At 37.6% G+C, this 26,794-nt stretch overlaps 1 protein-coding gene across 4 annotated transcripts in view; it reads left to right on the top strand.

The window, feature by feature from the left end:
• The window catches only part of ADAM23 (ADAM metallopeptidase domain 23), an 83,110-nt gene that overhangs the window by 17,285 nt on the left and 39,031 nt on the right, over positions 1–26,794 (top strand). For all 4 annotated transcript variants that reach the window (XM_088135613.1, XM_088135615.1, XM_088135612.1 and 1 more), the window contains exons 4-11: positions 8,616–8,679; positions 14,905–14,987; positions 15,659–15,722; positions 19,883–19,955; positions 21,086–21,153; positions 23,327–23,392; positions 24,766–24,837; positions 26,468–26,634. In XM_088135613.1, the coding sequence (XP_087991739.1) occupies positions 8,616–8,679; positions 14,905–14,987; positions 15,659–15,722; positions 19,883–19,955; positions 21,086–21,153; positions 23,327–23,392; positions 24,766–24,837; positions 26,468–26,634 (657 nt within the window). The remainder of the gene's footprint in view (positions 1–8,615; positions 8,680–14,904; positions 14,988–15,658; positions 15,723–19,882; positions 19,956–21,085; positions 21,154–23,326; positions 23,393–24,765; positions 24,838–26,467; positions 26,635–26,794) is intronic.

The raw sequence follows: 26,794 nt of genomic DNA, 5'->3' as shown, positions 1-26,794 counted from the left end.
GCATCCCCACGGCCACATGATCAAAATTCGGGCACTTGGCAACCAGTATATAATTATGACAGTTGCAACATCCCAGGGTCACGTGATCGCCATTTGCGACATTCCCAGCCAGCTTCCAACAAGCCAAATCAATGGGGAACCACATGATTCACTTAACAGCCGCAGTGATTTGCTTAACAACCGCCACAAAAAAATCTCGTAAAATTGGGTGTGGTCACATGATCCCTTGCTTAACAACCACACCACTTAATGACAAATTTTCCAGTCCCTATTGTTGTCATAAGTTGAGGACTACCTGTATAGAGAAAAGAAGGAAGAAAATTTAAGAAAAAGGAAGGGCAAGGAAGTTCCTTGAGATGAAACTTTAATCCACATCATCTCTTTATTATAAGAATTAATGTGGTGTTTTATATTAGGACTCAACAAGATTTCCAGGTGCGGGGTTCCATCATTCAGTAACGTTCAGCGATGCCAGTGCTAAACTATAAATATAACTAAAAATAGCTGAAATCTGATCAGATCAACATCTCAAGAGAGAATATCAATATTCTCTTTATTGGTTTTTCCAGTTCATTTGAGCTTTAAATGTATATTTCTTTTCAGTGAGTATGCTGACATTTTTTGTCACTTTTGGAATAGACTTTTTATTGGAACTGTTTGATTGTGGGAGTAAGCGTGCAGTATCTCTTCTGTTTTAAAGAAGGGCATTGGTTAGAATTCTCTCATTGGCAGACCTTTGCTTTGCAATTTTGGCATAATAGATTTTCTCAACTTTAGAGGAATTGTGAAACCAGATATTGAAGATGGCTGCTTCTGTTAACTTGTATTCTCCAGATTCAAGAAATATCATTGCTGTATCTCACCATTAGTAAGCAACCTGTTACAAAGATGATTCTTCAGTTGATACTTCTCTTACTTCCTCCTTCAGGGTACTTTCTTGGTGCCATCTAAAAGGCAACACTCTTAAGGCTCTGTAAATATCAGGCAAATCATTGTCAGTGCTGATATCTAAGAAATCCAAATCCAAATGATTAGCTATAACAATCACTCTAAGCATTGGTGGCAGCATAAGAAAAAAACAAACAAGGTTATTCTGAGATTCGTCACAGCACTTACTATCTTGATCATTGTTATGGACAGGCAATAGCTGCACTTCAAATTCCTAAATTGTTTAACCTCGGACTCTCTGTCCCCTCAAAGAATTATATTTTGGAATTCAGGTCTCTTTCTACAGCGCAAACGTCCTCTGTATTGTTGGATCCTGCAGCAAGGAATCACACTACCCATGGAAGATGTCCACTATTTGGACACCTATACTGCACATCTCTACTAATGTATCTTGGAACACACCCTCTTTTTTCTCCTTTGCTTGCATGAGGGGAAGGCAGGAAGAGTTCCAAAGCACTTTTTTGCTCTTGAATACAAAGTATCGCACAGCTCTGGTGTTTTGCCCCATAAGCTGACTGCTTCCAATGATACCATGTGTGATAATCTGTTACACTTTGCCACCCATTATACTGGTCAGATGATCAGTAGTGTGTGGGATCAGAGAGGTGCTTATTTTAGCCATTTCAGGCTGTTTCAGGCATATCTTGTCCCATACAGTTCCTGGCCAGTCTCATCTGCTATTATCTCTTGGTGACTATCAACTTTCTCTTGGTGACTCAATGCTGGACTCAGTAGTGCTGTACCAGTGATCCTTCAGATTTACCTAAGAGTGATAGAGCTGTATTTTAGCATAGTGACCCCCTTTGTATTTTTCTGGCAACCCTGCTTCAGGCACATGCAGATGATTCCCCACCACAAGCATGCTTCTATCCGTAGAGCACAATGTGACATGTGGATGTCAACCTTTTACAAAATGGTGGAAGCAATTGATGGCTTGTAAATTTCAATGGCGGTGTCCCAGAATTGCTCATTACTACTAGGCTGCTCAGCTACCAGTACTGTAAGCATTTTAACTCTTTGGTCCTTACCTGTTTAGCACAAGCCTGAAATGAGAGTGGCATGACCAATCCAACCCTATCCCCCATATGTTGGAACAGTACGTGGAATAAGCTGAAAGCTGGTATTTGTTCTCTGTACACTATACAGAAAGCAAATGAAGGGGTAACTCATCTCATTTCATGAGTCTGACCTTTTACAATTTTATTCAGTTTTAAACTTTAACCCAACTTTATTGGCACAGGAAAGCATGGGAAGGAGCCTAGAGATGATAGATAGAATCCTGTAGCCATACTCCATTCTTCCTGCTGTACTTGGTGGGTGTTTTCCCTGTTGGATGATGAGGGATTAAAGAGGAAGGGCAGCAAAGCCAATCGCTCTGCTTATTAAATCTTGCACACGTATAGTCGGGAAAATACCATTTGGCAATAGTCAAAGCAAAAACAATATAGACACAGTAGGGATTGGCAGTGGGGGCAGCAAGCTGCATACTGGCAGTTCTTTACTGATTCAAATATGGATAGATAGTGCTTTAACTCAAAGATTTGTAAGGACCCAAATACATGAAGAAAGCAGCACACTGTCCTTACTCCCTGCCTCTTCCCTCTTGCATGGATTGTTACCATTTCTCATCTTTAAGAGACTGAGAAAATGCCACAGGAACACGCTTCTGACTTTTCCTCCCATGCCTGGATTCCTTCACCACTGTCCTTAGACATGATAATTATTTGTGGAGCAGTGGTTAAGGAGAACTAGGACTAGGTTGGGATGAGGTCTGAGGAGATCCAGGATGTATTTATTTATTTATTTAGCAAATTTATATAGGTTCATTGCCATTCTCACATGGGCCAGTCACTGTCTTCCTCAGCTCAGTCTGTTTCACAGGGCAGTTGCAGAAAGCAAATCTGAGAAGGGAGTATGATGTTCCTCCTTGAGCTATTGAAGGAAAAGTAGGATATAAACAAGTTAATTATCAACCAAGATTACTAAAGAATTTGTGTCTTAATCAGGATTTGAAATCAGGATCTAATGTAGGTTACAGTCCTATGTGAGGAACTGTCAGCCCTTCGAGGTAGACCAGACAAGGAAACCAAAATTATGAAGGCTAATACAACTTTTACTATAGGGTTATAATAACAAAATCTTGCAAGTCTGAATGTGCCTCCCCCGTCCCTGCCTTTATCCTAAAGAGAATTGGGAGGGTCAAGTCTGAGATATTTTCTCAAATTATATTTCTGGTTTGGACTCAGATTTCTTTTATCTGACCACGGTCTTGGTTGCAGCTCTTCCTCCTGTTCCTCAAGGTTATTCTCATATCCCATTACAGAAACAAATCTTCGTTAGCATTAGCCATGGTTGATATTGGTAAGATGTTTCAGCGAATCACAGCAATGAACTTTGGATATGGAAGATATACAGACGGTGGGAGGATATAATTATGAAAAATGAATTAGGATGAGGAAGCTTGTAAATCTGTACTTGACTCGTACATTTAAGCGCCCAACAGCAATTTATTTTAATAGCTTTGTTTTATTTGACAGTAAGCACAAGGAATTTGACCTGTATGGTGATGTAAGACTAGGATGCTTTAACCCTGTCCTCCCTACTGCTTTTGTAATCCAAAGTATTCCTGGTGTGTTGCCACTGATGTTGTCCCAGAATGATCCAGTTAAATAATTTGATAACTTTTTAACAAAGGAATGGTGAGAGTTCTGTTCTGAATTGGGAGCACAACAAGGGAGCTGGGGAGAAAGTTTGGAGCCCCGTATCTTTCATACTAGGCTTGCATCTGGATTGGATCCTTCAGTATATGCTGGACTTCAGTAGCTCATAGTCCATAATCTTAAAGTTGTTTTACCAGAGCTGGATTATTGAATGGGATAATTCATGTTTATGATATCATAATATAGTGCTACCGTGATCAATTCATTTACAAGTTAAAAGGGCCTTTCTTGCCAGGAACCCTGAAATCTTTATGTGGCTGCTTTAGTGAATAGTAGAGAAATGCTGTGCTTTCATGTGGTCAGAAGCATTCCTCTGAGTAATTTTTGACGTGTGCACCATCCTAGAGCACAGGAGGCTATCTTTCTGCTCAGTTATATAGCCCTAAAGGAAGGAGACCTTAGTGTCCTCAAATGTTTTGGAGTTTTGAAGTTTAAATTAGAAACACCTGAGGCACAGGGTTGCCCACCGCTATACTCAAGTGTTATTCAATATAACATTTAGTGGTCAAGGGAGCAATAGCACTGTAGTTTCATTTCCTGTTTTTTAAGGCGATGTAATCTTGAAAAAACATCCTGGAAGAAAATAATGAGTGGCAAACAAATTCTGTGCTATGTAAGTCTCCCCCATTAACTGAAGATGTAAATACTACAAATAAAACTGACACCACCCCACCATTACAGAGCGACTTGGGTCAACATATGGCCACTGATGTTTATCCTTCCCTCCAATAGGAGCACATCATATAGAGTTCATTGGGAAAAGAAGACTCTCCTTCTACATAAGTCGAATTGCTGAATGCAACTTAACATAAACTAATCATATTTAGTTTATCTGCTGCCATTTCCAAGCCCTGACTTAAGATGGAAATATTGCCCCCAAGCCAAGATGAGCACCAGATTAATACCTTTGAAAACTCCACAGGTATGGGACCTCCTAATACAGGTCACCAACACCTTGCACTGGAACAGTGGCCCTCACAGCGGAGGAGAAACCCAGCTGATAACAGGCTGAAACTTAGACACATCTATTCAGAGGGATACTTGCTACACCACAGTTGCGCCCCAAGAGATGCAAGAAATTGCCCACCCATCAGCTTCTGACTTGAACTGATGGGTAGAAGACAACATGGGATATCCCTATTGTCCTGAGTTGTCACAAAAGGCATTCCTGCACCAGAGATGCCTCTACTCTCACCTAACTAAGTATGATATCATCTTAGTCCAAAAACATGGGCATGACAAATGGTTATAATGCCTGTGCATTTGAAACTGTAGCCCCACTTTGCACGGGTAGGTTCAAAGAAAGACTTGCAATGCACCCCTATCACTTTAGGGGTGGTGATTGAAATACAATTGCTACATTATACCAGTGACTATGCATGTCCAGTAAGCCGCCAGGCTAATAATTAATTGCCCCCTGGAAAATGTTAAGTCCCAAACACAGGCATTCATGATTGGAGGTGATTTTAATGGCAGGTTAGGACCAGATGGAAATACCTTATATCCCTTATAACATTCCTGCTTATCTGAATCTGAGGGACAAGTGCTTCAACCAGCATGTTCTTCTACAGCAGTGTTTCTCAACTTTGGCAACTTTAAGTTGCTGGCTGGCTGGGGAATTCTGGGAGTTGAAGTCCTTGCAGTTTAAAGTTGCCAAGGTTGAGAAACACTGTTCTACAGACTTCTTCTCCCAGTATCTGATTACCATCACTAACACTTGAGGAAGGCTTTTGCATCTCCAACTACAGACCATGCCTTTGGCATACCTTGAAGGCAGCTTTTGTAAACAACCAGTGAAACAGCATCTCTGACCCTGAAGTGCTGGCCAAGTGGAGGACATTATTCAATATGCCCACTGCTGCCCTATCTGTGATGAAATCAGGGAGAAAACATTGATGATAAACAAACTTAAGTGGTCAGATACTGAACGACTGAACTACCCTCTTGCAGATATGATTCCATCTGTTAGCAATCAGTTGCTACTTTTGCCATGTTTTCTTTTAAGCTTAGAAAGAAAATTTTAATCTGTCATTTGTAGTGTGGGTTCCATCTGAACTTAATTCTCTTGTATGTTTTTCTCTTTGTTGTATTCTTTTTCTGTTTCATTATTATTAACAATTTATTCCTCTTTTACGCTATGTCATGTTGTTACGATCTGCAGTCGAAGCAATAAACTGATTGATTGATTCTAACATTGTAGGACTTTGTCACAGATGTCCTATCAGTGTAACTTACACATTTTAAACAGTTCTCTCCCAAATGATCAGCCAGCAGAACTCATTTATTGGGGAGGAAATAAAATGAGTCTTATTGACTATATAAACCTCCTTCAGTTTATTGATTTGTTTGATATTTCAGTGTACTTTAATAATGATAACCTGATAACATCTTCCACTTCATTTTTGTGAAAGGAAAGGCTGTATCATTCCAGTCTATACTCGGCTGGGAGAATCTGCCAGATTAAATGGTCTGCGCATGTGGATAAGGCTGCCACAGAACATTTCAGCTCTGACCTCTTGCAGAGAATTCACCATCTATTACTTTCAGCAGAATCAGTGAATTTGTTTATATTGGAGTATGATAGACTTCTTTCTGAACTTCAACAATTCATGAATGCTTAGCACTCTAACCATAATAAAAGACAGGCCTTACCCTCTAGGCCATGGTTTGATAGAGAAAGCAGGTTGGCAAAGGCCTTATAGGATATGCATGTCCAATCCAGACTCTTTTTCCACCAAGAGCTCTTAAGACAAAAGGGTCAGTATAAACAATCGCTATCACATGAAAATCCCTGGCTCCACTTGTTCCAGGCTGTTAGGACTAGGAACTCTGCCCTTTTCTGGTGCTTAGTATCTGATTATTTGAATACAGGCTCATCCTCATTAGACAGTTTAATTCTTCCAGAAACATGGGAAATACATTTTAAGGAGTTATACAGCAAGGCTGATGCTACCAGCCATGTATCCAACAATCTGATAGACCTGCCTTCATGGCCGCTAGTTGGTTCCACTGAAATTGTAGATTTGATTGCCCAACTGAAATTGGGGAAGGCGCCTGGAAATGACTTGATTTTGCTGAATTTGATAAAGAGGGAAGTGGACTATTGAGCCCCTGTATTAGCAGCCCTGTTTATGGTTGTTGATTAGCTTGGGTAAATTCTTAAGGATTGGGTTGTTGCAATCATAGTGCCTTCCTATGAGAATTGCACTAGAGAGAATCCTGCCAATTATAGACCAATAAGCTTGCTCAGCACTATCACAGGCTTTGTGCCAGGCACTTGCAATGGAAGCTTGATGATTGGCTAGAGCAGGAAAAGCTCTTGATGGAAGAGCAGACTGGTTTCAAGGAAGGTTGATCAGCTATCATGTATAGTCTTGCAAAACTTGATAGAGAAATAGTCAATCTGTAACCTCTCTTTATGGAGCTTTTATTGATTTAAAATCTGCTTTGACTCCATTTCATGTGATATTCTTTGGGAGAAATTGAAAACTTCCTCTGTAGATAGGAGGCTTTTATATCTAATGTGTTTATTGCATGAGACACATCTGTGTGGGTCAGATATAATCCCCAGGGCCATCTTACCAATTTAATTCCATTTGAGAAGGGTGTTAAGCAAAGCTGCATTTTAGCCCTTCTCTTGTTCAACTTCTATACTAACAACCTAGTTGACTATTTGGGTAGTTCAGTTCACTGTCCCCCCAAGCTGGCAGGAAGGTGAATCTCTGCCTTTCTTAATGCTGATGATGCTGTGATCCTCTCTAACACCCCCACTGGCCTTAGGAGAGCATTGCTAGCCCTTGCCCAATAATGCAAAGAGCGTTATTCTAAATTATTCTAAAAGCAAAATTAGGGTGTTTGCCAGGCATAAAACTATTCCTACACATTAATAAGGCTTGCACTGCACATGTGTTGTGCCACCTGAGGGTGGTATTTCATGCCTCAAGCTGTTGAAGGGCACATGCCAGCCATGCTGCCCTGAGTGCACAAAAGAGTTCAGCAGAGCTGGAAGGGAGGGCTGTTGCATTCTAGCGCCCCTTACATTATTTCAAGCTGAATCTTTGTCCCAGCTCACTTACAGGGTGCAGGTTGGGTACTTTTCCAGCTTTCCCTCCCTGAAACAAGTCCAGTCCAAATTCCTCAGGGTGTCATTTCAGGTGCCTTGTTGTGTTTCTTATGCATCCCTGTGCCTTGAATCAGGTACGATGAAGGTAGAGGCACCTAATGGGATGGTCCTGAATATACTACGGCTGGTTTTGTATGTCTCATCATATTATTTCTTTATCTTTTATACTTCATCGTTCTATTTTGGTCTTTGACCATAATAAAGTTTAAGTTCAAGTTGAATTGGGACAATTACACAAACCCTTAGAACATGCTATTTTAAGCTATTTATAATTTCTAAAATTATTTTGTTATGTAAACCACTGTTAAAGAGGCCACTGGTTGCCAGCCTATTGCGAGTGTATTGCAATATTGGCTTTAATGTCTTGTGAATTTTCTTGAGCAGTGCAAAAGAGAAATGAGAGACATAAGTGCTATTTATGCATAAAACTAGATAACATTGGTTTGGGGTCAGGCTTGTTTTGGGGGTGGGGTGCCTTTGAGGCAGCCTTGACTCCTGGCAACTACATGGACAAGCCTATGGAATTTTCCAGGCAATATTTTTGGGAGTGTTTTGCCCTTATCTTCCTAAGGCTGAGAGAGAGTGACTGGCCCATGGTTACCCAGCTGGCTTTGTGCCTAAGGCGGATCTAGAACTCACAGTCTCCCTTTAACTTAACCACTTAAACACAATATGCAGTATTCAAATTCAGATTTGCAGTAACAATACCTTATCAGGATAACTATTCTTTATTTTAAAATTATGTTGCCAGGATGAATAAAGTCAAAATTGGTCAGCTTTCTATAGTAGAGTATACTGATACATTTTCTCTTGTTTCTTTGCAGTGATTTATTATCCTCTGATTATGTAGAAATTCATTATGAAGACGACAAACCACAATATTCAAAGGTACTGTAGTCATTTTTCTTGTATTTGATAACATTAGCACATTTCATATTTTGATTTTTTTTTCAAACTTTTCGAAGTGTGCAATGTGCATTTTGTCTACTAATATCTGTGGCATTTGATATATCTGCTCTTTGCAATGATAGGGTAGTAGGACAAGTTTAATAAGTTTTAATAAGATTAGGCTTTGAAATCACAGCGTGCCTAGTTTAAAATATTGCTTAATTATTGTTTAATGTAAAAATATTAAGAAATTTTTTAAAACTAGACTAAAAAAAACCAGACCAGAAACCATCTAAAGTATTTAGTGTGGAAAACAGGCAAAATGCTGAATATTATTAGTCCCATTCTCTTGCTTTAAATTCAACTTCAGTTTCATCATTGCCAAACTGCTTATTATTCTGACAAGTAATATAAGTATTATCAACTGTAAACAGTGTGCTGGGCAATTGCAAACTGTTATAGAAAAGTAAGTTTTTTGGGTTTCAAAAAGCTATATTGTTATAACTATCTTCTCTGACTTTAAACTGGGACACATAGGTGAATTTTACTGTGTTGTAGTGCTATGTTCTCTTGATGTATATATTTATGGAATTTTCAGTTAGTTTTATGTTTGATCAAAAACAGTGCAGTTTTCTAATAATAGTCAACCATATACAAATATTTAGTAGTTGGAATTTTAACTGTAACAAAGTTGCTTATCAGTTATGACTAGTGGAAAGTAAAGCTGCTTGCATGTCTTGTTGCAGTATTGTCAGTTTCCTTTTGGGCCTGCATGTGAGTAGAAGTGGAACTGTGCCAACTTGAAGAAAAGAGGGCTATTTTTTTCACAATCATCTGTAATGGATAATGCATAAACCAAACTTTTCTATAAACAATGTGAGATTACGAGACTGTGGACTTATTTGGATGTTATCTCTGACCCTGTGACTATGCATGGTGAAATGAGGCAAGCTTTGGTCATTAATGTCTACTCTCTGACTTCAGACACCATACATTAACTATGTCTGCATCAGGACATGTCATTGTTATCTGATACCACAGATATTCATTCAAGAGAATTCTACATTGAAGAAACGGGGATGTTAGATTTTATTTGTGTTGGTGGAGGAGGGGGTAGAGAAAATAGTTTGAAATTTTACTTCATGTAGATGTTTATTGGTTGTGGTAATTAGTAATAGATCTACAGTTATAAATATGGATTGTGGCTTATTTGGGAGTGTAACATCTAGACTGGCTTTCAAAAGAATTTCCAAAATACAAATACTGTTAAAGGTCTTTACTGACAGCTAAAGAAACTATTATCAGCATTATTTGAGACATACTTAGGGGCTAAAACCCCTTCATGGATCACTGCCTTGTCATGGCGAAGGGGCTTGCGTAACTCAGTGAAGCCATGAGCTATACCGTGCAGGGCCACCCAAGACGGACAGGTCATGACAGAGAGTTCTGACAAAATGTGGTCCACTGGAGAAGGAAATGGCAACCCACTCCAGTATCCTTGCCAAGAAAACCCCATGGACAATGTTAAAAGGCTGAAAGATATGATGCCGGAAGATGAGCCCCTCAGGTTGGAAGGTGTCCAATATGCTGCTGGGGAAGAGCAGAGGGCATTTCCAAGTAGCTCCAGAAAGAGTGAAGCGGCTGGGCCAAAGCCGAAAGGACGTTCAGCTGTGGATGTATCTGGAAGTGAAAAGAAGGTCTGATGCTGTAAAGAACAATATTGTATAGGTACCTGGAATGTAAGATCTATGAACCAAGGCAAGCTGGATGTGGTCAAACATGAGATGACAAGATTGAACGTCGACATCTTGGGAATCAGCAAATTGAAATGGACAGGAATGGGTGAATTTAATTCAGGTGACCATTATATCTACTACTGTGGCCAAGAAACCCTTAGAAGAAATGGAGTTGCACTCATAGTCAATAAGAGAGTGGGAAAGGCAGTAATGGGGTACAACCTCAAAAATGACAGAATGATCTCAGTGCGTATCCAAGGCAAATCATTCAACATCACAGTCATCCAAGTCTATGCCCCAACCACTGATGCCGAAGAAGCTGAAGTTGACCGGTTCTATGAAGACCTACAACACCTTCTAGAACTAGCACCAAAAAAAGATGTCCTTTTCATCATAGGGGATTGGAATGCTAAAATAGGAAGTCAAGGAGTAATCGGAATAACAGGCAAGTTTGGCCTTGGAGTAAGCAACTGAATGCAGATTTCCAGAGAATAGCAAGGAGAGATAAGAAGGCCTTCTTAAATTAACAATACAAAGAAATTGAGGAAAACAATAGAATGGGGAAGACTAGAGATCTCTTCAAGAAAATTGGAGATATGAAAGGAACGTTTAGTGCAAAGATGGGCATGATAAAGGACAAAAAAGGCAGGGACCTAACAGAAGCAGAAGAGATTAAGAAGAGGTGGCAAGAATACACAGAAGAACTATACAAGAAAGATCTTAATGTCCCTGATGTCCATGCTGGTGTGGTCACTGACCTTGAGCCAGACATCCTAGAGACTGAAGTCAACTGGGCCTTAGGAAGCATTGCTAACAACAAAGCTAGTGGAGATGACAGTATTCCAGCTGAGTTATTTAAAATACTAAAAGATGATGCTGTTAAAGTGCTGCACTCAATATGCCAGCAAGTTTGGAAAATGCAACAGTGGCCACGGGATTGGAAAAGGTCAGTTTACGTTCCAATTCCAAAGAAGGGCAATGCCAAAGAATGCTCAAACTATCGCACAATTGCACTCATTTCACATGCTAGCAAGGTTATGCTCAAAATCCTACAAGCTAGGCTTCAGCAGTACGTGAACCAAGAACTACTGGATGTACAAGCTGGGTTTCGAAGAGGCAGAGGAAATAGAGATCAAATTGCCAACATTCGCTGGATCATGGAGAAAGCACGAGAATTCCAGAAAAACATCTACTTCTGCTTCATTGACTATGCAAAAGCCTTTGATTGTGTGGATCACAACAAACTGTGGCAAATTCTTAAAGAGATGGGGGTACCAGACCATCTTACCTGTCTCCTGAGAAATCTGTATGCGGGCCAAGAAGCAACAGTTAGAACTGGTCACGGAACAACCGATTGGTTCAAAATAGGGAAAGGAGTACGACAAGGCTGTATACTGTCACCCTGCTTATTTAACCTATATGCAGAGTACATCATGAGAAATGCCAGGCTGGAAGAATCACAAGCTGGAATTAAGATTGCAGGGAGAATCATCAATAACCTCAGATATGCAGACGATACCACCCTAATGGCAGAAAGTGAAGAAGAACTAAAGAGCCTCTTGATGAGGGTGAAAGAGGAGAGTGCGAAAGCTGGCTTGAAACTCAACATTAAAAAAACTAAGATCATGGCATCTGGACCCATCAATTCTTGGCAAATAGAAGGGGTAGAAATGGAAGCAGTAACAGACTTCATTTATTTGGGCTCCAAGATCACCGCAGACGGAGACTGCAGCCATGAAATTAAAAGACGCTTGCTCCTTGGGAGGAAAGCTATGGCAAACCTAGATAGCATATTAAAAAGCAGAGACGTCACCTTGCCGACAAAGATCCGCATAGTCAAAGCTATGGTTTTTCTAGTAGTAATGTATGGCTGTGAGAGCTGGACCATAAAGAAGGCTGAGCGCCGAAGAATTGATGCCTTTGAACTGTGGTGCTGGAGAAGACTCTTGAGAGTCCCCTGGACTGCTAGGAGGTCAAACCAGTCAATCTTAAAGGAAATCAATCCTGATTGCTCATTGGAAGGATCGATAATGAAGCTCAAGCTCAGATACTTTGGTCACCTAATGCGAAGAGAGATCTCTTTGGAGAAGACCCTGATGCTGGGAAAGATTGAAGGCAAAAGGAGAAGAGGACGGCAGAGGATGAGATGGTTAGATAGCATCACTGAAGCAATGAGCATGAAACTGAGCAAACTCAGGGAGGCAGTGAAGGACAGGAAGGCCTGGCGCAATATGGTTCATGGGGTCACGAAGAGTCGGACACGACTTAACGACTAAACAACAACAAATAGGGGCTAAAAATCCTCTAGAATTAGCAAATGGGACATTTTTACAAATAGCAGTAACTTGATCTTGATCTCTAGATTTAGTCATTTGTAAACAGGGAAGCCTTGAGATTACATACTATTTTGCTGATATAATTACTAACATTCTCAGAAGAAATAGTGAATTCATTGTCCAGGAGATTAAATATAGGACACATTTTTCCATGTTTAGAAACTGTATTTTAATTTTATATGTACTTTATGAAGGGAAAAGAGCTGATATTTCGTACTTTTTATGAATATGCTATGTGGTGATTTGAAACTGAGGTGAAATACCTTAGATTTATTATTAAAAAAAAAAAGAGTCAATAAGTGCATTCCCCCCTTCATGGTTCCCATAATGACCCTTTTGGAATACTGTACCCAAGTTAGAGTGTGTAATGTACAGATTGCAGGATCATATGATACTTATTTTATTTAAATATTTTTTGTTTAATTCTGATCAAATGTGCAAATCAAGGTGCAGAGCAACAGAGATGAATTTGTGATTAATTGATTATTTCTCACTGATTTTCTTGAAATCCTACCAGTTCTTTCTTATTTTGTTTTTTACCTCACAAAAAAGTTAGATTTTTTTAAAATTATCAAATGATTATTGTATTTGTTCCTGCTTTTAAAAAAAAAATCAACTCAAGTTTTCAAACTGAGATGTCTATGATAACCCCAAGTAAAAATAGGTAATTCAGTCCACTGAAGGTTTCGCTAACTAAAGTAACTTGGAAGTAGCCTATTTGATGCCTGTTGGCACCAGTGTACTTCCAGAAAGGGAATTAACATGCTTCATAACTGAGCACCAGCATCATATTTATATTTAAGAATGTTGTCGGGCCATCGATTGGCCATAAAAACAATGGTTTGCAATGCGGTGCTTTGGTGATATATCCATTTGCTCAGAAAAAAGATACAGCTTGGGCAGAAGCATGTGGCAAGAAATATCACCTCCTATTTACCTAGGTGGTTTTCTTTGTGTCTAGCCATAGTCTACCACCCAGAGTTGCTTGAAGTTGGGTGGCATATAAATTTAAATAACAACAACAACAACAACAACAACCTAGTTAGCTGCTGCAAGCAGATCGCACAGACTGACTACAAACAACAGCATGACAAAGTAGCACCAATGGTGCATTGGAATATCTGCAAGAAATACCATTTGCCTGCAAACAAGAACTGGTGGGACCACAGATCAGACAAAGTTATAGAAAATGAAGAAGCTAAAGTGCTCTGGCACTTTAGAATTCAGACAGACAAGCACCTGCCACATTAACCCCCCAAATTTAACCATTGTTGTTAAGACAAAAAAGTCTGGATAGTGGACATTACAATACCTTCAGACAGCAGAATAGAAGAGAAAGAACTGGAGAAAATCACAAAATATAAAGACCTGCAAATAGAAGTAGAATGACTATGACAAAAGAAAGCAAAGTTAGTACCAATAGTTATAGGCGCCTTGGGTGCAATCCCAGAATACCTGGAGCACCGCTTGAACACCATCGGCATTGACAAAATCACCATCAGTCAGTTGCAAAAGGCAGCTTTACTTGGAACAGCTTATATCCTGTGATAATACCTTTAACACCATCAAACGACAACATCTGCCTATCCCAGGTCCTTGGGAAGGACCTGATAGGTGGATAAAAATGCCAAATCCAGTCTAAACATCTGGATGACTGTGTGACCAACCATCATAATAACAATAGTGACAACAATTTGGTGAATCCAGATGTGCTCACTGATCCAAGAAGTTTACCTATCCTGCAGGAAGTTATACTATTATAATAGGGTCATAATTATATTGTTCATTAGAATAATTATACATAACTGGGGAATTCTTCAAGGGCAATTAAATATAATTTTAAGAATTGAATTCTTAACTGTTTGCCATTATAATTCTGTGTCTGCTTGGTAATAGGTCTGCCCATGTCCAGTTGGGTGGGTTTACTTCTTAGCTCTTTCTTGAAAATTGTACTTTTAATTCATTCAGTAAACCATTTTTTAAATTTGGAGTGGGGGGTATACTTAAAACTCTGTATTCAAAAAGTCATGCAAACTTTTCACTTAGGTTTTATTGTCCTATACTGGCTTAAATTATATATCCATTATTCAGATATATATTAGTCTACTTTAAAGCTTATTATAAAAACTTAGAGGATTTTTGTTCATTCTCAGGGAGGAGAACACTGCTATTACCATGGGAGCATCAGAGGCATCACAGAATCCAAAGCTGCTATTTCTACCTGTAATGGACTTCAGTAAGTATAATTACTAATAAATATTTCATTATTTTGCTACTCTGTATCATTGTTATTAGGCACCTTTCCACAGTCTATGCTTTGGACTACAGTGTCCCAGCAACTGATGATAACTAAAACAGAACAGAAAAGATTTCATAGACCAAAGAGACTCAGTGATGTATTCAGCAACAGAGCAAGCAGGTTGATTTTACTTAAACATCCACATTCTTTTACATAGAAAATGTCATAATTTCAAGTTAGCACACAAACAAATAAAATTGTAAATAGGATATTTGTCATAGTATTGAACCCCTCTCTCATTATAAATCTAGGGCTGTGCGTGGATTTGATTCCAAACTGGTGCTTTGGAGCATGCATGGGCCAGATCCTGGGTTGCATTCACACCGCTATTGCTCCATGTGCTGTTTTGGAACTGTGTTTGAAGCAATGCACAGCCTTATTGTCTTTTATCTCATGCATGCCTTCAAAGATGCTTCATCCTTCCTAATGGCAGCATAAACCATTTGCCCTGATGGTTATATATTCCATATATTTTGTGGAATATATGAATATGTAGTCTGAAAATGTGTGAGAGATCCTGTGAATACATGCTTTAGTGCACTCCGGTTTACTCATTTCTTGGTATTTTTAGAGTATTTAAAATGTGTTCTTTCTTTCTCATATTCTAGTGGTATGTTTGAAGACAATACTTACGTATACCTGATAGAACCTTTGGAGTTAACCCACAGCAAGGTATGTTAATACTGAGCCACCAAGATCTTGCTTTGATTTGTTGTAAAGGATGCAGATCCTAAAGCATATAAATTAAATAAGGCATTATTATTCAGTCTGAAATATAATCTATAACGCTGCATTTGAATGAATAATTTTACTGGATTTTTTTTATACTCTGTGTTTTATATATTTTTTAATTTCTTAGAAACATAGCTGTAGCCCAATATGTAACTTAAGTGAGGTTAACCTGACTGTTAAATACACTCACACCATCTACAATACTGACATGATATTCAGGTAAGCTCAGTGCCTTGTCAGACATTTTGGTTGTAGATGTGAAATCTAAGAACAAACTGTCAAAACTACAGAAATTTTATTTTATTTATTTTAGCAATTGTTATGGCCACCCAACTCTGGATGGCTAACATAGGGTTGAAAACAAAAAGCAAAAATAACCAACAAGAATAAAAGCAACAAAAGACGCAGTACAACTGAGACCAAACCAGAGCCATATTCGTATTCATAAATCATTGCAAGACAGGCTCATCCAGTGCTCCGGCCCACAGCCTACAGGAACAGCCAGGTTTTGAAAGGTTTACAAAAAGCCAACAGGCCCAGACCATCTGCATCTTGGGAAGTGTGTGATGCTGTTGCAAAGGGCAGGCATAGTGACAGAGAAGGCATGCCTCCTGCCTCCCCCTAGATGGCATGGTTCTTCTGAAGGGACCTGAAGCATGCCCACCCTGTCAGATCCTGTGGGACAGAAAGCAAATAGGCAGTCCCATAAATAATTTGGCCCTGTGTCATGACGGGCTTAATAGAACCGATGCAGGTTTCAAGCCATAATAAGAGAAAGATATGGATTGCATAAGCTGATATATTTGACTACTTTATTTGCATATAAAATACTTATGTTTTATGGTTGAGTTGAATAAAGCATTTCAGTGAGTTTTTGTTTGGTTTTTAATGGGCTACACAACCTCTTTTCAGGCTTGGCCTTAGGATAGAGACCATCTGGCTGGGATTTGAAAATTCAGGTCATTTTTACACAAGCAGGATGGTCTGAAACCCAGTTTTTTGGTCCTCGGAGCCTCCAGAAACGTTTGCAAACGAAGTCTAATTTCCCACTATTTTCAGCAAACAATAGTGAAATGAAATGGAGTATGAAATGAAAATAGCCTTCTTTTAGGCTTATACATTAAAAATATAATTAATTGAGCTTGTTCAATTAATCCTCTATTTTGGTTTCATGTTCACCAAATAGTTAATATGGTATAATGAAGATGATTGTTGATTAAAGATGTGAATGTGCTCTAGAATGATGTACCATAAATTTGGAATCTGTCAGTATATGAAATATGGATATTTTGCTCATGGGAGATAGCAAGAAAAATCAGTACTGGAAAAGAAGAGTGATTCCAAATTTATAATTTTGGATTATAGATATGTGCTTACTTTCATTAAGAAACTGGCATTCTATTGTCATAATGGAAAGACTAATATTATTTTGTGTGATCAAGTTTTCAAATTTGGCTGAATGATTTTTTTCTCTTTGTATTTAATGTGGTATATTCTATTTATCTATCTTATTTATTGTGTAAAAAAGCAAAAATAATTTCTTGGAAGACATGCATAGCCTTGCACTATCAATGTACTTTACAAAATTTTTGCAATAAAATATTTCACTTAAAAAAAAAAGGAACAAAAAGACAATTCAGGAACTTGAACAGCAGCTTCAATGCAACACTTTCCCCTTAACTTATCAGAAAATGAAGGACATTAATAAGTGAGTACCAACTATTCAAGATTTAGAATTGAAGAATACATGTCTGAAAGGGGGGAAGAGAGCAAAGCCAGAGGGTGGAGGGAAGCTACAATTTGTAGAAATGTTCCCCAAAATAGAAAATGGATTTAAAGCTATATTTAGTGAACAGCTTGAAAGAGCTCAGTCAAAACAAGGGGGCATCTCCTTTTAATTATGGTTACCAGAGGCAAGGTGGGCCACGTACAATAAAGAAATATTTTTCCACCGTTTTCTGTAAGATTTCAGAGGTAGTATCTCACTATGCAGTACTCTTTGAGAGAAACCAACTCCTTCAGACCTCCTATTGGGTAGTCAGAAAAGAAGGTGACATGCCAAAGCACTGATGGAATTGCTGCAAGTATCTTGGTTGGCTGTGATCTTAGCCTTTGCTTGTTATGAAGCAAGGGCAATCAAGGAAGTGTTTGGTAAGGTAAACCTAAAGTAAAGAGGGTGTTCATTGGCAATCATTTTGGTGGACCCCTCTCTGGAGGAGCAGATGTTTCTTTTTCTCCATCTGGGAAACTAGTGTCCTAGCTTTTGCTTAGTATAATTTAGAGAATTGCAGAACTTGGGTGGCCCTGGATCAGTCTTGACTTGGTTAGGCAAACATGAGTATAGTCCAAACAACGGTTGGGGCAGATTGCTATAAAATTGCTTTTTGGGAAAGCAGTTATACATTTTAATCACATGAAGGATAGGAAGGGGAGGATCATGCTTAAATTGATTTGGTTTGGATCAAGACAAAAGAGAAGAAGAGGTGTCTTTTCAGATGGGCAGATAAGATGGGTGGTTGAACAAAAAGGCTTTGTGGAAATACTTGATTTTTCCATAATGAATTGAATTACTTCATTTTTTGAGCTATAGCCCAGTTTTATGCTACAAATAAACCAATATTCCAGGTTTTTTTGTCTTGAACAATGTTTGCCAATGTTTGAAGCGTTTAATAAGCCACACAGATTAATCAGTGTTTCCCCTGCATAAGGCATATATTTTTAACTGTAATCCAGAATAGAGTCTCCTCAAATAATACCTTTAAAAATGCCTCTCAACTTCTGAAGCATAGTTAACCTACATTCTGAATCAAAGTGGGATTCCAAACAAGACTTTCATAATCATAACAAGTTGGGGACCCTGCACAAAAAGACCCCATTCGGTGGGGCTTTTCTGCTGCACAGTAAATGATTTTGGCCATTGCCACAGGTTGACCTATTTCTAGGCTTCTTGCCACCTTTCTAGAGATTTTGTTCTAGTTCCACAAATAACAGCATATGCTAAAAATCACACTGCTTTCAAGAGCATCAAGGTAAGCTTTCACTATGATTTTCTTCAGTTATATAGAATATAGAAGCTTTTTCACTAATAGAGTTTTTTCCCACGTGTGTAGATGGATAACAGAAGCAGGTTTTTCTCCTCTCACTTATTAGGCCATGTTAGTAGCCCATTTTTTTTGCTATGGATTATTACATGGTATACATATGCTTATCTTTCTAGGAGACAGAAGAATAAAGACATGAAGAAGACTTCAGCAAAAACTTCCTATTAAAAGAGTACTTTTATTACATTTGATGGCAAAGGATAGCATACATTGATAATTAGGGAGTTATTGTATTCCAAGTGCTGGTATTTACATGGCCAGAACAACTATAGGAAAGATGTAAAAGCTTGCTTTATAGAACTCCAAAGGTTCTCAGAAGTACAAACATTTCCATCAATAGCTCATTAGGAAGTGAGCATGTTTGTTTGTTACTGAATGGTAATGGATTGTTAGAGAATTAAATATGAAAAACTAGATTTAAGAGAAGGAATTATAGTTTCAAGTTCCAATTGGAGTCCACTTAGATCCTCCTTTCTATCTTTATGTAATTGTAAAGTAGCATCAGGAGAAGTATCTGAAGGCTGAGGACCCCCTCCCAAAACAACAAACCAAAAAACTCAGGAAAAATATGGTCAGTGTCCACCCAAATAATAGCTAACCAGTAGGAGATGGGATGGAGGACCAGCAAGGCAATAAATGGAGTTCAGGCCAGTTGCACTGCTGGTGAACATCCAAAGAGAAATATTCCACAGTGCAATAGTCCAATTTGTATAATTCAAAAATGCAATTTCAGGTTTCTGTATATGCAAAATTCTCCAGCCTCTATTATATACATAAAGATGTTAAATTGAATATATGTGTGTGTGTGTGTATACACACACGCACACACAGATAACCGAGAATTTTAGGTTCCAAAGTACACGCCTAAAACTGGATTCAGCTTATCCATGGATGGGCTTATCCATGAGTATATTTGGTATATGTCTATCCAGATAAAAATATCCTATCACACTTAAATTTATGTTACCAACACAATATCATATTTGTTTTTTCTTACAGAGCAGTACAGGTAGACCACATGTCATTCGGAGAACATTTGGAACTAATACCTTCAGTCATTTGGAAGATCTTGGTATGACATTATTTATATTTTAATAAGATTTGTTACTAAAACTATATGAACTCTGTAGATTTGTAAATAATTTAAGTGGCACATCTACCAGAAAAATTATTAGTATAGTTAACAGAAATTTACATAGTAGTATGCCATCATGATATAACAGAAACATTCTTAGTTTCCATGTGGAATTAGATAATCAGTGTGATTACTGTTGCCAACAGCCACTTCTCTAGATAAACAGTTCTTTGTGACCACCTGATTGTTAGACTAACTGTAATTGTTAGAAAGCTCTTCTGAGAGAAATTTATTCTTTACTCTGCACCATTGAAATTGTGTGGGCAACATACACCAGGATGTGATACTGTACTATTAACTCTCTGAGTTGTCCTCTATAGAATGAAATACCATGAGCACAGTCTACATATATGAAACTGAGTGTTAAAGCCATTTTATTAAAGAGCAGCAAGGAGCTGGTTCATCATCATTCTTCCTGTAAGCTTAGACTACAAAAAAACTATAAACAGCATATTTTCCAAATAATAATATATCTAGTAGAGTTTATATAAAACTGGCCTTATATTTTTCTTTTGATAATGGCAGCTGTCCAACTGTTTCCCATATTTTGGAGCAATTGTAAAATGTATACAACCTTCACAGTAACCCCTACCTCTGTGATGAAATCCTTCTTTCTCCAAGAAAGGGAATAGTTAACTAATCAACCCATAGACATAATATTATATGTTACTGGAAACTCCCTTCACTGTAATATTCAGGAGGTTTGAAATGAGAAATGCTTTAAATTTGCTTTTTGTAGGAGGATGATTATATGCAGAACGAGTACTGTCAGTAGTCATCAAAGATAAGATTGGCACTGTGAATAATTTGAACAGTAGTTTATCATCCCATCATTATCAGCCCCAGTCATTTGGGGACAAACTTTCATTTGGGTGAATAAAGCTGAGGATTGAATACTAAACTCTGCATTTAAAGTAGCTTGAACATGTTGGCTAAAGATAGCTGATCTGAAACAAAGGAAGGTTTTATTAATAAAAGGGAAAAGGACCAATATATTTCATTTGATAAAGTACAGGTACTGTGTGATCAAACAGAAATTTCTTTGCTATTAATCTTACTTTCTGTAGATACTGATTCCACATCTGAATGGTCCTTTCTGTCTGAGTTGCAGTGGCTAAGAAGGAGAAGAAGGGCTGTGAGTGTTACGACGTCAGTAATACTGCATCAAATCACAAGATCTCTTTGCTTTTAAAATACATGGGAAAACTATGTGAAGCTTAGTATTGTGTTATACATCAGCTCTCATGCTGAAGTGATTTGTATTGCAGAAGATCACTTACTTCACCTCACAATTTTTTTTCATTTCAAGCAGAAAATTGGTGAAACTGACATAAATATAAATCATTGAACAAATAGCAGGTAGGTAGGTAGATAGTAGGTAAGTGGTTAAAATTGCTCAGGTACGCAATTGATTGAGTAAAGAAGAAGAGACCCTATTAATGTTTATGGCAATATTTAATCAAATACAAATTAATAGGGGTAAAGGAAACCTAGAGGAAGGATGGTGGGGAGAGGGAAGTACCAAAAATTATGTTGAAGTATGATGTAGACTGCTTACAGGAGATAATTTCATGTTTACAAAAATTGTCTTAAAGAGTTTTAAATTTTATTTAAATTTTTATCACGGAAATTTTATATGTAGTTATCTATAATTAATATTTTTTTCAGGATTGGGGTAAATGTAATTTGTGATTGAATTAACTGAGCTACATAATGAAATGCTGCTGTTCTATGTGACATGGATTTAAATCTCAATAAAGCATAAACCTTTTTGAAAAAAAATATAGAAACAATGATCTATCAATTGAAAATCAAATCTCTAAACACTGTCATTCAAAGAATGAATGGTTTGAATTCTTATGAATGCAAATAGATTGCTATGTACACTCCATTTCTGCAACTAGTGAGAAGTTTAAGAGAACTTGGTTTGTTTCCTTCACTAAGAGTTCATACATAGCATTTTGTGATATCCAGTTTATTTACAAATATACAGATGCCTGTACTTTTGGTCATTCCAAAGTCTATATCTAATTTTTAAAAAAAGAGCCAGTGTTTGCAGCTTGATCACACTCCCATCCCTACTGGGAAGGGTATAGCCAACAAATTGCATATGGTTCTGTCTCTGGTTTGTTAACTTACCCTGTGCAACATGGACTCTGATTTGTTCAGAGAGGAACAAACCAGAGTTTAACACAAACTCAAACTCTGTGGTATTGGAGAACAGTAAACATTCCTGTACCAATGGAATGGGAAAACAATTTCTATGAATATAACATCATATCAAAACTGAAGAGAGGTTATTTATTTATTTACATTTATTACATGTATATATTATATTTATTTGACAAGAACTCAGAGTCATGTACATTGAATTCCCAGGTTGTTTCTGATTAGACTCAATCCTGTTTAGTTTCAAGAAATTGGCTGCATCATATGCTTTCAGACCATACCCCAGAACAATGTAAAAATTCATTCAAAAGTATTGATATTATATTGATTAATTATTAGCAGAAAAAATTCATATAATGCTAAATATGCAAAGATATGCCAGATTTTGCATAGGTACAACAGTTTTCTATTCAACTACATGGGATAGTCATGCCTGTCCCAGTCTTTGTGCATGTGCTGATTGTGTAAGGCATATGTTGTATAAACTGACCTTTCTTGGACATACATGTGCAGTAATGACAAAACATATGAAGTTTCATTGAGTCAGACCATGGTTCTACTTAGCCAAGATCCCAGAGGATTCCTCATCCTTCATAGCTATTCATCACCTGCACCTGTAGGGGAAGTGGCTTTCAGTTGGGGGGTGGGAAGAGGAAGTATACTTTTTTCTAAAGTCAAAAAACCCTTGCTGTTGTGTCAGATAGCTGTTCAGCTTTTCAAAGCATCTTTGTCACACTCATTGTGCCTGATGGAGTTCCCAGCCACCAACATGGCAGGACTAATTTGAACCTATCATCTGAAGTAGTAGCAAGCCTTTTTTTTTTAAAAAAATGTTTTTACAATTAAAACAAGAAAAGTTGTAGAAAAAGAAGAAAAAAGTAACTATATCCATGGCTAGAAAAATGGACTTTTGCATCCCCCAAGAATTTTCCGCTCTTTTTATTTTGAAAAAGACTGAAAAAAGGCTGAGTTAGATATTCCCCAATGAAATTAATACAATATCATTTGCTGTTAGTATATTTTAAACACTCTACAAGTTTTAGTAAAGCAGATTTAAGTACATGGTGCAAGCTATCATGACAGATAGTAAAACAATCTATTTTTTAAAAAATCTAACTGTCCTTTTTAAAATCTTACAGGCATTGCGTGGCATCTTTGAGGAAATGAAATACCTGGAGCTCATGATTGTTAATGACTATAAAATGGTAAGTTGATTCTATTAGTTGTTTCTATTCTTTTTTATAATAGTTGATGGTGAAAAATGTATATCTTACTTAATGATATTATTGATAATTGTACTTTTGAATAAATACTATGAATTAAGGAATGTGCACTGGGAGATCCTTGGAATATGGCTAGATTATGGGTATCATAAAAGCCAGGCCTAAGATTACTTGATGCCTTCATAGCCAGTGTTATTGCCAGAAGCGCACTGGGAAAGACCACAAAGTTGATATTACAGTTTTACAGGTTGTTGGAGAAGATAGACTTGGGAAGTGATTCATTTTGGTTGTCTTTCTCAAGGTCTGGTTCAACATTACGTCTGTCATGCAATTAAAATTATGAGAGGGGGTTAGAAGGGCCACAGTCATCTTCCTTGCCTTCTCTATCCCATCATACTTGGCCTGTCCCCATGCCTCTGAGGGCTTCAGGAGTTCAGAATAAGGAATCTACTCTTCATGCAAGGGCCAGTCCTACCACAGTCAGGGTGGTAGGACTCCAACTCATGTGGAGCCAATGCATATTGAGGAATTTTTGAACTCTTTTGTCCAAAGATTAACAAAATATGTTTCCAGATGCGGAACTGTTCCTTTGTGTTTGTTGTCCCAATGATTCAGCAAATTTATTGAGAAATTTTAAACTAAAACTTGGGGTGTAATCTCTTCACTACATAGAGTTTTAAATATGCTCAGAGAGCCAGTTTGGTGCAGTGGTTAAAAGCTCCAGGCTAGAAACTGGGAGACCGGGAGCTTAGGCATAAAGCCAGCTGGGGACTTTGGGCCAGTCATTTTCAGGCCTAGGAAAAAGATACTGGCAAAGCCATTTTCTAAATGCTGCCAAGAAAATTGTGTAGACTTGTTCAGTTGCCAGGAGTCAAGATTGACTCAAAGGCACTATATGTAAATAAGCTGAGAATAAGCAATTAATTTTAACTAGCTTCCTTTATCAGAAGAATTTACTCTTTTTTTGTGAATAAAACTTTACTTGAAAACTTTATGCAAGATATCCATATATACACATTTCTTTCTGGACTATTATGGCAAATCTACAACAACTAAGTACAGTCTTTGCAGAACATTTTGCACTTGAAACATAAAAAAACACATTGAATATGAGCAACAGTAGAAGGCTTGCAATCAATAATTTTGAACAAGAATTTAAATAAAAATTATGAGGGAAGGTTATTGCAAATTCATGTTTTATGCTCTTTCTATTTGTGCAATTGACTTTTATGAACACAATGTAAAACTGTTCAGAGAAAATTTTAGTGTGGTAGTTTCTCTTTTTGGCATTGCCAGGAAGCAGTGGAGAATAATCAATGTTTTGATCAGATTATGACTTAACATTTTTCTTCTAGTTCAAAAAACATCGCTCATCTCATAGTAATACGAATAACTTTGCGAAATCTGTGGTAAATCTTGTGGATGCTGTAAGTATTGCCATATTCAGTACAATTAATAATAGATTACACTGTATTCAGTATTTGACTGGGAGAAATAGTGGCAGTAGGGAATGATAAACTGTAAAGGCAACCATTTGTCCCAGAATTTTCTTACACTGAGAGCAAGAACTGGTTTACATGAACATCAGGGTTGGTTATCTAAATCCCAGGTTTTATATTACCCAAAAGAAATACCAAAGTTTGTAGAACTACAAAAAATCTTTAGAAAAGAATCTCTGCTGGAGTGTAACAAGGGGGGGACAAATGACATCACCTGAGTCATGATGCAAATAACACAGGTTGTGTGATTTGTGCCATGATGTCATAATGCAATGGACACAAATTGCATAATTTGTGTCATTTGTGTGATAAGGTCTTGACATCTATGATGTAATCATGGCTTCTACCAGATGCCTGTGCGCACATATCCACACATATGTACTAAAAAGAAATGAATCTTTGATCCTAGAAAGAAACATTCAGTGTCCTCTGAGACGTGCAGGGAAAAGAAATTCATGATTTTAAAACATGACTTTTCTTTGAGTTTCACAGAAGGTATTCTTTCTTTTCCTGTAATGCTATCCTATGTAGCACCCTACACTCAAAAGCTGCCAGTACTGAAGAAAAAAAAATTACAATGCTTTGAAAAGGAACAGACAGAATCCCAAGAAGAGATCTGAACAATGAATTCTTTGAAAAAACTGCCTTAAAATGCAGGCAGCTATAATTGCCATTTCTACACAAGGTTTTTCTTTAGAGCTTGATGGGGACAGTGTATTGAATAAGCCATCCTAAAATGGTAGATACTAAAACTTTATTATCCACCTTCGTTTCTTCAAATGCAACAAATGCTCCACTTCTTTGTGCAGAGAAAGACTATCTAGATAAAAAATAGAATTATTTTGCACATGTCCTATGTGCCCATTCTAGTCCTAGTATGAAATGGGCCTGACAGAATGAAGGGAGGGACAATTCTTTGAAAAAATGAAACCAAGGATTAGTTGTTTGAACAGAAGATGTATCTGTAATCTTACCTTGTTGTGAAAAAGACATAACTGGATAACAGGACAGAATACCTACTTACCTACCTATCTAGTTAGTTGCTAGAAATGCAGTTTGAAGTATGAGTGATTTTAATGAAGAGGCATTCATGAATTCAAGCAGAAAAACAAGAGTTGTGAGCATCCAGTTAAGATGTTTGGGGTAACAACAAATTGTTGTTGTTCTGCTCACTTCAGGTTTGGAAAATAAATTCCCAGATTCAGAATTCTTGAATTTGAAGTGTATGTTCTTACAATTAAAACAGAAATAAAATAAAATAAAACCCCACAAGCATGAGGTCTGTCCGCTCTCAACTGTTTTTATGATTTTCTACCACAAACTATATAGTAAATACTACATAATGATGTAGTGATAATTATGCAGTCCTTCGTAGTTCTGAATTTACTGTAAGTTTACTGGAGTATTGATTATTAGGGAAATTAGAAGTATATTATCTAATTATATTCCAATGTTTCTCTCCTACTTTACCCTGTTTGTCTTTCCACTGATTGATTGGCTAACTGTGCATGTCTGACCCAGTGTTCCACTCCTGTGCTTGTCCTGTCTTTCCCCACAGATTTACAAGGAGCAACTAAACACCAGAGTTGTTCTAGTTGCTGTTGAAACCTGGTCAGACAGAGATCGTATTAATGTTCACTCGGACCCAAGGCAGATGCTTCATGATTTTTCCCGATATCGACAGAATTTCATCAAGCAACATGCTGATGCCGTGCATCTCCTCTCGTATGTAAAAAGAGGAGAGATGGGCTTGTCCACTCTTCTTCTCAAGAGGCTTAAAGGATCTGTATTCATCTAATTCTCAGGTTTTATGAAATACAGCACCTCTTGATTCACCCAATAAATTAAGAGATTAGCCAAAATACTTTTACAGCCACTTTTTCTT

Source organism: Python bivittatus, unplaced genomic scaffold, assembly GCF_059951505.1.
Source record: "Python bivittatus isolate LINGU-HERP-01145 unplaced genomic scaffold, Pbiv_v1 ctg000200_np1212, whole genome shotgun sequence".
NCBI classification, from domain to species: domain Eukaryota; kingdom Metazoa; phylum Chordata; class Lepidosauria; order Squamata; family Pythonidae; genus Python; species Python bivittatus.
The sequence above is the reverse complement of the archived record's forward strand: the minus strand, read 5'-3'. Positions and strand labels throughout refer to the sequence as shown.